Genomic DNA, 13,616 nt, shown 5'->3' on the forward strand with positions numbered 1-13,616 from the left:
TTCAGCATTTAACTGTAGTTGAAATTAATGTTTTAAGATACTGAAATGCCAAATAAACATTTGGTACACTGGCCAGAGTTGTGACACAGCAGGTAAAGTCTCCACTTGTGACGCCCAGCATCCCATACAGGCACCAGTTCGTATTCTGGCTGCTCTACTTCCCATCCAGCTCCCTGCTAATGTCCTGGGAAAAGCAGCAGAGGACGGCCCAAGCATTTGGGCCACCAGTGTGGGAAACCTGGATGAACCTCTGGCTTTGGCCTAGCCCACTGCTGGCCCTTATGGCCATCTGGGGAGTGAATCAGCAGGTGGAAGATCTGTCTCTCTGTCTCTGTAACTCTGATTTTCAAAACAAATAAATCTTTAAAAAAAACTTGATACACAAAAATTAGATTTAATATACTTTATATTAAATCATTTCCATGTAACAATTATCCAAAAATGTTTGCTACAAGTAACCTTGGTAAGACTTATTTTGTCCTTGATGAATAAATACCTAGTGCTCCATGAAGGAAACCCAGAAGCAGCTCCTGGCTTCCCCAGCCATCTGGAGAGTGAACCAGTGGATGAAAGATTTGTGTCTCTTCAACTCTCAATTTCTTTTTTTTTTTATTTTTATTTTTGACAGGCAGAGTGGACAGTGAGAGACAGAGAAAGGTCTTCCTTTACCATTGGTTCACCCTCCAATGGCCGCCGTGGCCGGCGCACCACGCTGATCAAAGCCGGGAGCCAGGTGCTTCTCCTGGTCTCCCATGCAGGTGCAGGGCCCAAGTACTTGGGCCATCCTCCACTGCACTCCCTGGCCACAGCAGAGAGCTGGACTGGAAGAGGGGCAACTGGGATAGAATCCGGTGCCCTGACCGGGACTAGAACCCTGTGTGCCGGCGCCGCAAGGCAGAGGATTAGCCTAGTGAGCCGCGGTGCCGGCCTTCAACTCTGAATTTCAAATCGATACATAGGCACTAGGTATTTTTTTTTAAGATTTAGTTAACTGTTATGCTCACCTTTTAAGTACACAAATATTCTTGCATTGCCTGAAAAATTATTTTTTTTTTATTTTTTTGACAGGCAGAGTGGACAGTGAGAGAGAGAGACAGAGAGAAAGGTCTTCCTTTTGCTGTTGGTTCACCCTCCAATGGCCGCCGCGGCCGGCAGACCGCGCTGATCCGATGGCAGGAGCCAGGAGCCAGGTGCTTTTCCTGGTCTCCCATGGGGTGCAGGGCCCAAGCACCTGGGCCATCCTCCACTGCACTCCCTGGCCACAGCAGAGGGCTGGCCTGGAAGAGGGGCAACCGGGACAGAATCCGGCGCCCCGACCGGGACTAGAACCCGGTGTGCCGGCGCCGCTAGGCGGAGGATTAGCCTAGTGAGCCGCGGCGCCGGCCTTGAAAAATTATTTTATATATAACACGGAGCTAACTTGCTATTCTAACATTAGACTTTTAAAATTATAAGAATTTTTATCTAGTATTAGTTTTTACAGTAATGAGTAAGTTTTATGTTAACTATATATTACAATGCTTCAATTTTAAAAATGTATATGATTTAATTACCTCTGACACTAATTCCAAGAGGTATTCATTTCAGTGCTTTTTAAAAAATTAAAGTTTGGGAGTATTTCACCACTGATAACACCAGTAACATCAATAGGGTAACTTTATGCTGAATAACCTAATGGGAATTGCATCGGATACACAGGTGATTCTAAAATTTTGATATTTATTTCAATGGTATTTGTAACATTTCCCTACTCACCTTTTTTAGATGGTTTGGGTGGTACAATTGGGCCGGGTTCTATGTTGTCATAAAAATTATTCATGGCTTTTGGATCAAAGTTTCCTATAAAGAAAATAAAATCACCAGGCATTTAGGATTAGCTCCTATTTTATCTTTAAATTAAATGAGTAAATAAAACATGTAAACAGGAAATGTTTTCCAGAGTTTCAAAACTCATTTATTACCCTGTCAATGAAATTGTGTTTTCTCTATCATTGTGAGAAAAAACACGAAAACCATCAGTGATTGTCCACAATGTATTACCTGAAGTGGTATTTCCCTAAGGCTAGTCTCCTTAGATAGTATTAAGCATGTGGGCATTTGAGGAGGTAAATAAGAAATGAAAGCATGGCTGAACTGTTTACTCCTTCTACTTGTTTTGATTTTAATGAGCAAACCATGAGAAAGAAGATGTAATAGTGAAAGCTCACTTTCATGCCTTTCAATATTTACCTTAAAATTTTATCCAATAAACTTTTATCCAAAATCAACTGTGCAAGAAACCAAATGTAAAAATGTAGAAGTATTACGTTATATTTTGAGATGTCTAAGCATCTGGATGAGCATGAAAATCACAACAGCAGCTCATGGATTGCCATTTTCAAGAAAAGGATACTCTTAAATCCACACTGGAATTAAATGTTGCCTACAGATCAATGAGAAACGACGACAATGGTGTCAATTTCAGGATAGAAAGAACCATCCCTGAGAATTCTGTCTTCTCACAAAATGTTCCCCTCTCTTCACATGTTCACTCCCTGCTCTAGTCACTTCATTTCAGCTACATATCTCCTGCTGTGATTCCTCCAGGGTCAGTTTTGATGCAGCGCCAGTTTTGGGTCCTACCTTTATTTCTAGGACCCTGTCACTGTACTCTGTTCCCGACAGTTCAAGCAGTTGAGCTTTATGCCTATTTACAGAGGATGTATGGTACTGAGAGTTTAAAAATATTCTATCTTTTGATTTCTAGACCTGACTTTTTATCCCAAAAACAATTTTCCTTGGCTAAACAAGTAATAAAAGCCTTTCATGAAGTCATGCATTGATTTGCATGTAATCTAAATGTTCCCCCTCTGCCAACAAATGTTTAGATTCCTTTTCTAGCTTAGGAGATGGGTATAAAAAGTATTCAAGAGTGTGGGAAAGTGAAATTTAATATAAAGCAGATATGTTTGAACCCCTTATGAAAAGAGATTTAGAAATGCTTAAGTATGAAAAAAGAGCTTATAGTAAGGTCACTGCTACATGCAGACCAAAATTCAGCTCTTCACTTCTAAAATCTTAATCATGGTTTCCCCTTCAGGTCCTATTACAAATGTTTTATCCATTTGGATATGCTGTTTTAAGAAAATTTTCTGAAAACAACTGCTACGATAGTTCATAAAAGCCACAATGCCATTTGATATATTTTTATGCATTAAGATGCTGCATATGTATTTCTTCAATTATTTAAGTTACATCTGATATTCTGATTTCTACCTCCCGTAAGGCTTACTATAAATATTCTAACCAAATGTTTGAGTTAATATTTTTTATTTTGCTTAAGACTACAGAATTTACAAAAAGATGCAATTGTCTATAATACACTTGAAATTATAACCCTGCTATGCATAGTAATTCTTTTACTGCTTAAAGTTAGTCAGCTATTCAGTGACTACATTTCTGAAAATAATTTTAAAGGTACCTGACTAGATTGCTCAGCTTTCACATTCAATTTTGCTTCTATTGCCCAGATAATCCCATAGTTTTTGAGTTTACTAATCTTGCCCCAAAATAACAATGAGATATTTTGACATACTCTTAAAATACCGTAGAAGCTCTCTTAAGCTGCTATAATTAGAAAAAACAGGTATGCAGGGTTGGCATGGGGAAGATGAAAACCCAGAATTGTTAAGAAAAACTATACATGTCAACTTTTATAAAACAAATGAGAATATACATATTTAAGAATGTTAAGATCCTTTTCTTATGTGCCTGATTGAAATTCCATATTGTCTTTCTTACATAAACCAAACTCACAAGAACCTAAAACACAGGTTGGCACACTTTCTAGTAAGGACAGGATGGTATTTTACATTTTTTGGACTTGTAATACAATCTCTGTTGAAAGCATTCAATTGTGCTGTGAAAGTACAAAAGTAACCATAGGCAATATGTAAACAAATGGACATGGCTATTGTCCCACTAAAATTTTATTTACAAAACAGGGAGCAAGTTGAAATCTATAATTTTCTGTTTTGATTTTAGAATGGAGCAGGAAAGGTTCTAAAAAGGCTTAAGCAATTTGAGTACAGAATCCTTTAACTCTTTACAGTTGTTTTATACATAGCTACATTCATGATACCGATCTTCTCAGTGATTTGCCTTGGAGCTTTAAGAAATATTTGCCTCTGGCTTTTATATTAAGAGCAACCTTATCCTGCATTCGTGTCAGTTTATGAAACATTAAATGGCAGAAATACAGTAGCTGGTATAAACAGATTTGGGTAACAGACAATTTTACTAAGAAGCAGGCAATGCGAGCATGTAGCCTCCTAGTGAAGTGTGTGCAGCAGCTGTGGACATCATCTACTTTAAAGACCATCTCGAATTTGGTGAGTTAAGTAAATGTAAGTCAGTTAAGAGAGCTTCTACTGTAGTAAAAACTTCTGAAAGAAATCCAGAAACTAACATTAGGGTTATAGGTGAATGTTTTCACATAGCAGGTAATATAAAAAATGACATACAGAATTGATTTTAAAACTGAAAACCCTATTTTTTACATATGTTAAAAAGACTATCATACTATGAACCCACTAAACTTTAGAATTAAAACCTATCAATTTATAAAATATTCACAGTAAATGATAAAAGAGCGTAAATACAAAGTAACAACATAGAACAGTCTAAATGATAAGAACTTACTGGTGAAGTTGCCAAAGTAACTATTTATTACCCAAATCTAATCCAAGACCATGGGGTGAGGCAATCACTTTACTAGGGCTATAATTTTATAATGGGTAAAAACTATCTCTTAAATCTATAAAACCAAAATTATTGCTATTTAAGCAGCTTAAAATACCGCACTAATACTTATGGTTTACCAAATAATCAAGTCTATACCTCTAGATTGAAGGAGGTCAACTTCTTTCAGTGTACAGTCAACATTTATCTGGAGTTGTCTGTTCATGCTTCTCAATCTTGTCATTTCCTCAGGCTAGTAAGAAAGGACCCAAAATAGCAATGGTGGGAAAGTCATTATCAAGCCCAACATTTAAGAACTGTGTTTCATGTTAATTATTCTGATTGGGTAGTACCAAGAACACGGCCTTAGTCTATAAGAGGGCATGTTTCAAAGTCCTATGTGTGTTTTTAAAGGGAACAGTCAGGTAAAATGGGGACATCAGAACAGCCATGTCTAAATAAAATCTGTATACTACCATACTGGACTGTTTCTATCATATAAAGATACTACTGTTTTAATTGTAGATCACTGAGTTTCTGTTTTTATCATAAGGTAAACTATAATAATCAACTTTTCAATCAAGCATTTTAAAATTTAAGTCTTGCCCAGTCTGGTAAAAATTACAAGAGAACCAATTTTAACTAGTGCTTACTAGGAGCCAGGCACTGTGTTTACCAGAACGCTGCCATTCCTTCCGCTAAGCAACCCCTTAGGGCAGGTACTAGTACCGTGCCAAATTTAGATGAGGAAATGGAGGCAAAGAGAAATCATACTTTTCTCAAAGTTATAAAGTGGTAGAGCCAGAATTTATATAAAATTCAAACAGAAAACTTTGCTTCCTTTGACCCAAGAAAAAAGATTCAATTAATCTAGTGCATAAAAATTTCAGGAGCAAATGGGCTCCTTTCTTAAACTTTTTCTTTTGCCGTGTTCTTTCTAGCCTAGCCACTAGTCAGGCTGTTCAGGGGCGTATAGGAGGCGTCCTAATCTTCCATTAAAGATTTTCGGAGGCTTGTACCATCCCTAATTTCTTTACATCTATGTACAGTATAAAATAGTCAGGGTTCAGAATGCACAGGCATGAGTATTGAAGCTTTCAGTACAGCCCAGGTATAAAGTCAATTACTATGGTGATCACAAGTACATCAATCAAAAAAAATTGTCAATTACTACAGGAAAATAAGAAACTTCTGTTAAAAACGAGTATTTTGCTAAGGGCGAGATGTGCTGATTTTTAACAATGAAGTAAAATGAGAATAAGTATCTTAATTCACAAAAATGCAAGATCTCATGTCCTTAGAAGGTAGTACCAGAATCACTGAGAACACTTGTTAAATTAGCAGGTACCAAAGTTTAACTTGAGTGATATAAAAGCAGAATATAATAATAGCTACAATCCCTTAGAATGCTAAAGAACAGTGAGTCACTTGGTAATGTTTACTAGGGATTGCTCTTCTTTTTTCATTCCTGTGGATAAACTATGTGACATTAATGTGTAAAATGCTTATTATGCCTTGCCTACGAAGCAAAACTGATCACTTTAAAAGACACACTTATGGGAGCAAACTGTTGAAATCTTTACTTAATGTATGCTAAATTGATCTTCTGTATATAAAGAGAATCGAAAATGAATCTTGATGTGAATGGAAGGGGAGAGGGAGTGGGAGAGGGGAGGGTTGCGGGTGGGAGGGACGTTATGGTGGGGAAGCCATTGTAATCCATAAGCCGTACTTTGGAAATTTATATTCATTAAATAAAAGTTAAAAAAAATAAAAAGACACACTTAAGCATCTGTATTTAAAGCACTTAGTTAAGGGTTCCAGAGAGTGATGCCATCTTCCTCGGAACGTGCATAAGTATCCACCTCTCTTTGTAGGTCCTATCAGAAAAGTTGAGTACCTGAGGGGGCTAATCCTTCCTAAATATCTTTGGGGGTGGAGATGGCAGTGATGTTTCAGCCACGATGGCCCTCAATAGTGAAGCTTTATACTGTAATATGAAGATATTATAATATACTTCGTAATCAAGAGGCTACTGCACATTGACTTAGAACAAAAACAAACATTGCTCAGCACACTCATTTCCAAAGCCAGCAGAACCACTGGAACTCACTGAGGGTTTATCTGTAAGATTTCGGTGTCCCTGTTCATAGCTTCTGATTAAATTGAGGGGCAGAAAAAAAGCGGTTTCTGAAAAGTTACTGCCGTTTATCAAAAGCATACTGCTTCCACAAAGGAGGGGTTTTAGGATTGGCTATGTATTATCTAACATGGTTTTCAAGTTAACTGGATGTTTGCACCTGACATTTCAAAATGAAAAACTCTTAAGGAATTTTTGTGAAAAACTTAAGTCAACTGTTTTGCCACAAAGACCAACACTGAAGATCACGTAGGTGTTCTTAAGTGACTTGTCCCATTATGCAACTGGGACATAAAGCTGTGGGACAGTCCAAAAACCCAATTTGTCAGAACGGGATGAATGGGGGTGGGGAGAGAACTTGGGGGAAGGGGGCAACTGGCAGCTTTCTGATTAAAATCCTATTTTTCTTTCAAGGTAAAATTTAAAATATCCCCTTCCTCCATGAAACTCGCTCATCTTTGAACCCTATTAGTAAAAAGCAAACATTTCTCAGAACTCTTAAATGTACTTAACATAGTTACCATTTAGCTGGTCAGTACCTGATTTACTATCTTACATTATCTCTTCTCTTTCACAAGCACAAATACACACAGATTTAGAGACAAACAGGTATCTTTCTACACACAGATCTCTTGAAGAGAAGACTTCTTCTACAGCTTTTAATACAATGTGTTGTAAACAGCAGACTGTAAGAACACCACCACTATGCATCCTGCATTCCCCTTTTTTCTAAGGAGAGCCTATTTCACTGTAACTCCAAGTTTCTGCAACTGTACATATGGTAGCCCCAGGTGGGCATTCTAGTCTCATTAAGAATAAGTACTTTTCTAACCAAATTTGTACTCAATCATTGAAAATTTCTTTGAAAAACTGAAGGTAGCAGTAAATGCTTAGCAAAAAGGTCAGTTCTCTATTGGATGTTCCCACACACAAGTGGGGCAATAATAAGGACAGCCATTTACTGAACACCTACTCCTACACTGTCCCTGTACCTTGACAACCACATTTCAGTGCACTTATGATTCCTTTTCATAGGTAGGGAAAATCAAATGCAGAGACGTTACACTCGGTGAGCGCCAGCGCTACTGTGACTCCCAAGCCTATGTGGGTGCTCTTTGCATTACGCTACGGTTCCTCACAGGAGCCTCAATGAACCAAAGGGGAATTCTGACTAATGATTTATTGCTTGATTAATCTCCTACATAAGTATACCTCTATGTCATGCATGTTCTTAAAAGCAAATTAGTTTTCTAACATGTTCTAATTTATGTATGTGTATACATCTCAAGTAAATTTTCCAACTCTTTTATGTAAATCCTAACAAAAATCCCATAGGATGGGTACTCTACCATACACATTTTATAGATAAGAAAACAAGCGAGAGAAGTCACTCATCCACAGATACACTGGCACAAGTAGCTGAAGTAGGATACAAATCTACCTGACGCGGAAAGCCTACCACATGACGTAGATGTGTCCCTTAGCCCATGCACTCACAACTGTCCTCCATTTTTCTCAAGGCCTGAAGACTCAAATGTCTTCTTTCAAATATCATCCATATGAACTACCAATTTCTGAAGCTGGGTGATGGCTACATGGGGTTCACTGTATTATTCTGCCTGCTTTAATAAAAAGTTAAGATCACAGCCCAGGGGAGTAGTTTCAGCAACTTTTTTGTTTCCCTTTCAAAAGAAGCTCTGATCTAAAAATTGGGATTTTTCTGGGAAGCACTAATCTATACTACATGAGATAGTTCTCCACTTCCCAAAAAATAAAAAAAATAGGTTTTATTTAGCAGGGATTATCACACAGCAAGTAGTTGCTAACCAAAGCTTACACGGTTACTAAAAATAAAATTATTTTCATGCTAAGAAAATCTGTTTATGCTCTACAGGTACCTAAAGCATGACAGAGTACCCAACCACAATTGGTGGACTCCCACATGGGTTACACCCTTGAGTATCTACCCCACTCAGAGGACTCATTTAAGATTTCAAATGGAGGGCAAGTGTTGTGGTATGGGGGGGTAAGGGCAATGATTCTGAGTCCTGGCTGTTCCACTTTTGATCCACCTCCCTGCTAATGTGCCTGGGAAAGCAGTAGAGGGTGGCCAAAGCCCTTGGGCCCCTGCATCCACGTGAAAAACCCGGAAGAAGCTCCTGGCTCTGGACTGGCTCAGCTCTGGCTGTTATGGCCATTTGGGGAGTGAACCAGTGGATAGAATAGCTCTCTGTCTCTCCTAACTCTTCCTTTCAAGTAAATCTTTTAAAAAAATTTCAAATGGAGAAAATGAGGCAGAAATTTGATTACATACATACAACCAACTTTCAGTTAAAGAGAGCTATGTAATTTTGAAGCTTCCTTCTAACTCAACCAAGGAACAGTCAATATTAGAAAACTTTATTCAACTATTGAATAAATTATTCTTAATCTATTTCTCAAAAACTTCCACTGGCTCCCTGTTATGAACAGAATAAAGTTCAAACACCTTGACTTAAGGATTCAAGGTCTAAGCCCCACTCCACCTATGCACATTATCCTCAGTAAACTCAGTGGAATCTCGGGCTTAAGCCAGGGAACTGTATTTACTGCAACCACAGAGTCCATCTCCATCTTGTCCTCAAGCCTTCAGTACCTCACGTTCTTTTCCCTTCTAAAATGCCTTCCCTTTTCCTCTCTGCCTACAGCAGTACTATGTATCATCTAGGGGAATCGTTCCTCGTCTTTTCCTCCTCTTCAATCTAATAACCTTTGCAAATCCGATGAGTTATAAAGCCATTTCTCACACAATCTCACATAGGAAATGCTGTACAGAATGATTTCAGGGAATTTACAGATTGTAAAGCCAGGAACCTCAGGTACAAACTTTCTCTATGAGCGAAGAGCTGCAGACAGGCTCACTGCCAAGTCTAACATACAAGGTACTTCAAAATGTGGGAAAATGGGACTAAAAGCTAAGTTTATTTTAGTGCAAAAATTTTTGAAATCCATGAGTAATACTTTTCATAATATGCATTTTCCAAGATGAACTCTTTGAAGAGATGTATATATCCCTTATCTATATTCACTTCTCTAAACCTGTACACTTAGAGAGGTTATAGGGAAAGGCTTCGTGGAAAAAGTAGAGGTCAAGTTGAGCCTTGAAGCGCTGACAGGGTTTACACGTGCCGAATTTCAGAAGGGCATTCCAGCAGGAGGACAGTGTGAGAAAGTGGAGAAGTTCATCAAGTATATTCAGAAATCAGTTGATGGCTAAGTTACCTCATTACCCATGAGCATATGTACCACTTACCATATTATATTGTAATTATCTGTTGATGTATCTACTTTCCCCACTGGCAGGTTTGTGCTAAGCACCTAGCGCAGTAGCACCTGCATAAATTGTATGAAAAAATGCCTATTGAACATGTGAATGTTGAAAAGGTGAAATGACAGGTTGGAGCATAGAATGCTTGTGACATCACAAGACTTTAGGAAACATGTTTCAAAATTCAGAGTTAGAGATTGTAAGAAGTTATATTCATTATCTGCATCTTGTCATTAGAGCAGTTTCCTTTAGGACTGCTATCAGTCAATTCTGTTAGCTAAGTTTCTAGAAATACTTTCACTTAATGACAAATATGCTTCATTAAAATATTCTACTGTCAACACTTTTCTAAAATTCATACTGATGTCATTCTAACTCATTTGTATTAATGTGCTCAGAAAACTAATTTTAATTGTATTAAAAAAGTATGTATCATGTTTAGAAGGATAAATGAATACAGTGGAGAAAAATATAAAATGTATAGTCAGGGTGCTCTTTTCACTTCTAGTATTTCGACAAAGTTTATATGAGGTGCTATGTTTTAATTATAATTGCATTTGAAGATGCTGGTGAACCTATGGGATTTGCACATGTGAGAAAAATAAAGCAAATTATTCTGACAAGTACTGAAGGCAAAAATCCTGCTTGTACTGTTTTAAGAACAACCCAAATAAACCCCAAAACTCTACAGGAACAGAATCTGAAAGAAAAGCAAATGGCCCAGACAGCCAATGTCCCCACCCCCCTCGTCAGTATTCCCCTCCAGGTCACTTACGGTTGGGATTGCAGTGGTGCAGCTGACTCTTCTGAGCCGTCTCTGCATCAGGTCATGCTCCATACCGTTAACTTCAGCCTTCAACCGCTCTAGCTCCTCTTTCTCAAGTTTCAACTGCTTTGCTAACCTCTCCATCCTTGCTCGCTGATGTAACAGCAAGGCTATAGCATTACAGATAAAGTCAATGCAGAGAGTAATGTTGAACAAGTGACTGGAAATTTACTATATGCATTGCTAATGTATAAAAGACTCATCCAATCTGGAGGCTGGCATTTACTCACATGTCTAACACTGCCGCTCTGCCTCCACACGTGATTTAATTTAGCTTTTTCTATTGCTACCCAAATGACATAACCTATACATCCCTCTTGTTTTGTTACACTAAGTTTCCCTAAGAATCTAACTATACTTGTGTGTTTTAAACAGGTTAAATAACAGGAATGTTATTAAAATTATAATTATTTCCCTTCTTAAATATTAAAATACCAAACCACATATTATTTACATATTAAAAGAATTCTAGATTATCAGGTATCTGGAAAGTTTGAAGAGACTTTTTAAAAACTAATATTTAGTTAGGTCTACTATTAGCTAATCCAATAATGTTCTTTGTTACCCATTCCATTTCTCACATATTACTTGCAAATATCATTATGCCCTTCAGGCTATCATCTTTAGGAAAGTTTCTAATTTGATGAACTTCAGTCCACCCTCTATGAACCTCTCTTTTCCTACTCTATGGTTTGTATTTTTGATGGATTCTGTTTCTCCTACCTCTATTTTTTTTCCCAATGTACATGCTACCTAAAAAATTAGGTCACCACTATCATGCCTACACTTTCATATTTTAAAACAAAGTCCACAGATAATTCTGAAGCATTAATCTCATTCTTAATACAATGCTACTGCCCGACTGTCAAAAATAGTAAACACTGACTTAAAAGTAAACAGCTAATACAATTTATTTTGAGTAACAGACTGCCACTTTACCACAAAGATTACATTTAATAGAGCTACGAATTTACCTTGTGTATACGCATAGTCGTCTGATCCAGAACTAGTGCTCCTCTGATACTTATGGCTTCCCTTTTCTCCCCCAGAGCCTGGTATCACTGAAATGGGCTGAATAGGTTCTGGTGCTGCAGAGCGCTCTTCTTGGTCCACTAAATTTAGAAGATTTTCAGTCGTTGTTCGGCCTACCGTGATTTTAAAAACTGTAGTTGGGTTTGGTATCACCCGAGGAGACGGCGATGGAGCACATGAAGGTCCAGTTGGCTGTGTATATGTAATATACACAGGATTAACACTAAACGGAGGTTTTGGTTGACTAGGTATCCCTCTTGAAGGAGAACTTGAAGGTGGCGTGGTGGCTGTGTACAGTGAGTGCTGATTCCGAGGAGACGGTTGATTACTGATGGGTGAAGGACTCCTAGTAATCGCTGTCCCAGGTCTTTGAGAAGGTTCAACTGTAATTTCTATCTTCTTCATAGAACCTTTGGGTAAGCTAGACGCTGTGTATGGGAGATAGGCTACTGAATGACTTCCCTGTTTCTGATAGCTAGGAGGTCCTTGTTGATATGGATGGGGTGGAGTAGTTGAAGGACTAGGTGGCATAAAGACGTGGGAGCTTGGGTGGCCCAACTGGGAAGGTTGCACTTGATGCTGTGGCGAGCTGAAGGGTGAAGGACACTGAGAAGGAGGTGGGGAATGGTAGGCAGATTGAGGGATCTGCTGTTGTTTGGGAGAATACTGAGAAGGCTGATAGTTTTGTTGGTGTGGATAAACAGGTAAAGGACGTTGGCTATAATGAGGCACTGGGCCCTGTGGTGAGGACTGCCATGGCGTATTCTGAGGAGTTTGTCTTCCTGATGAACTCTGAGATGTCTGTCTAATATAAATAGAACCAGGTGACCCATAGAGATTGCTCGGAATTTGTGGAAGAATCTGTAAAGCTCTGGGTACAGTCTGTCCAGAAGGGAGATTCTGGGATACTGTAACAGTAATTGGATTTGTACTATACCGAGGTATGTGCATGTAGGAAGGAGGCGGTGGTGGTGGTGGTGAAGGCCCTTGCATAGCAGATGGATTCATTGCTGTTTGCATGGAAGATGGCTGTTGAGGTGGCTGTGAAGGAGGAGTAGCTGCACTTCTGTTTTGTTCATTCATAAAAAATGGATTGTAGTTGGGAGTAGCAGCCACAACAGCTGGAGCTGAGTGTGGTTCCTGAACTAAACATATCAGCTGTTTACCTGCTGTATGCTGTGGATCAATATGTCCATCACTTGAGCTGTGTACCAGTGTTCTACCACCATTAAGTTGAGCTCCATCTCCTGGGTGGTAGCTACTAGGAGAATGGATACCCAGGTTAATATGCAAAAGACGATTTCTATTCATCCTATTGTCATCTGGACTATGGTATTCCATATATAAGTATTTGCTACTCTCCTGGGAAAGGGCTCGGCAACAGGCTTCAAGATTGTTGTTATTCTAGAGGAGAAAAATGGTAAAAGTAACATGGGTAAGATTAACAAATCTCAATATTGGAAGTCAGGTTTTGCCAAAGAGTTATGCAAGTCTATTTTCATAGAATAAGCAGAGAATGATATTTTAACCACAAAAGACTTCATGATCGTCTATCCTGAAAAGGAGATCCCAAACAGTTCAGATTATTTTAT

The 13,616-nt window shown here is 38.4% G+C and overlaps 1 protein-coding gene across 11 annotated transcripts in view; it reads right to left on the reverse strand.

Annotated features, from left to right (window-relative positions):
- The window catches only part of TAB3 (TGF-beta activated kinase 1 (MAP3K7) binding protein 3), an 80,076-nt gene that overhangs the window by 14,613 nt on the left and 51,847 nt on the right, over positions 1-13,616 (reverse strand). For 9 of the 11 annotated variants that reach the window (XM_089324082.1, XM_089324083.1, XM_089324081.1 and 6 more), the window contains 4 exons: positions 11,967-13,428; positions 10,942-11,102; positions 4,879-4,972; positions 1,756-1,839 (listed from right to left, as the gene is read on the reverse strand). In XM_089324082.1, coding sequence (XP_089180208.1) covers positions 1,756-1,839; positions 4,879-4,972; positions 10,942-11,102; positions 11,967-13,428 — 1,801 coding nt within the window. The remainder of the gene's footprint in view (positions 1-1,755; positions 1,840-4,878; positions 4,973-10,941; positions 11,103-11,966; positions 13,429-13,616) is intronic. The other 2 variants (XR_011385692.2, XR_001795464.4) reach the window with 1 other exon arrangement.

Source organism: Oryctolagus cuniculus, chromosome X, assembly GCF_051225735.1.
Source record: "Oryctolagus cuniculus isolate XC-2025 breed Fujian yellow rabbit chromosome X, ASM5122573v1, whole genome shotgun sequence".
Taxonomy (NCBI): domain Eukaryota; kingdom Metazoa; phylum Chordata; class Mammalia; order Lagomorpha; family Leporidae; genus Oryctolagus; species Oryctolagus cuniculus.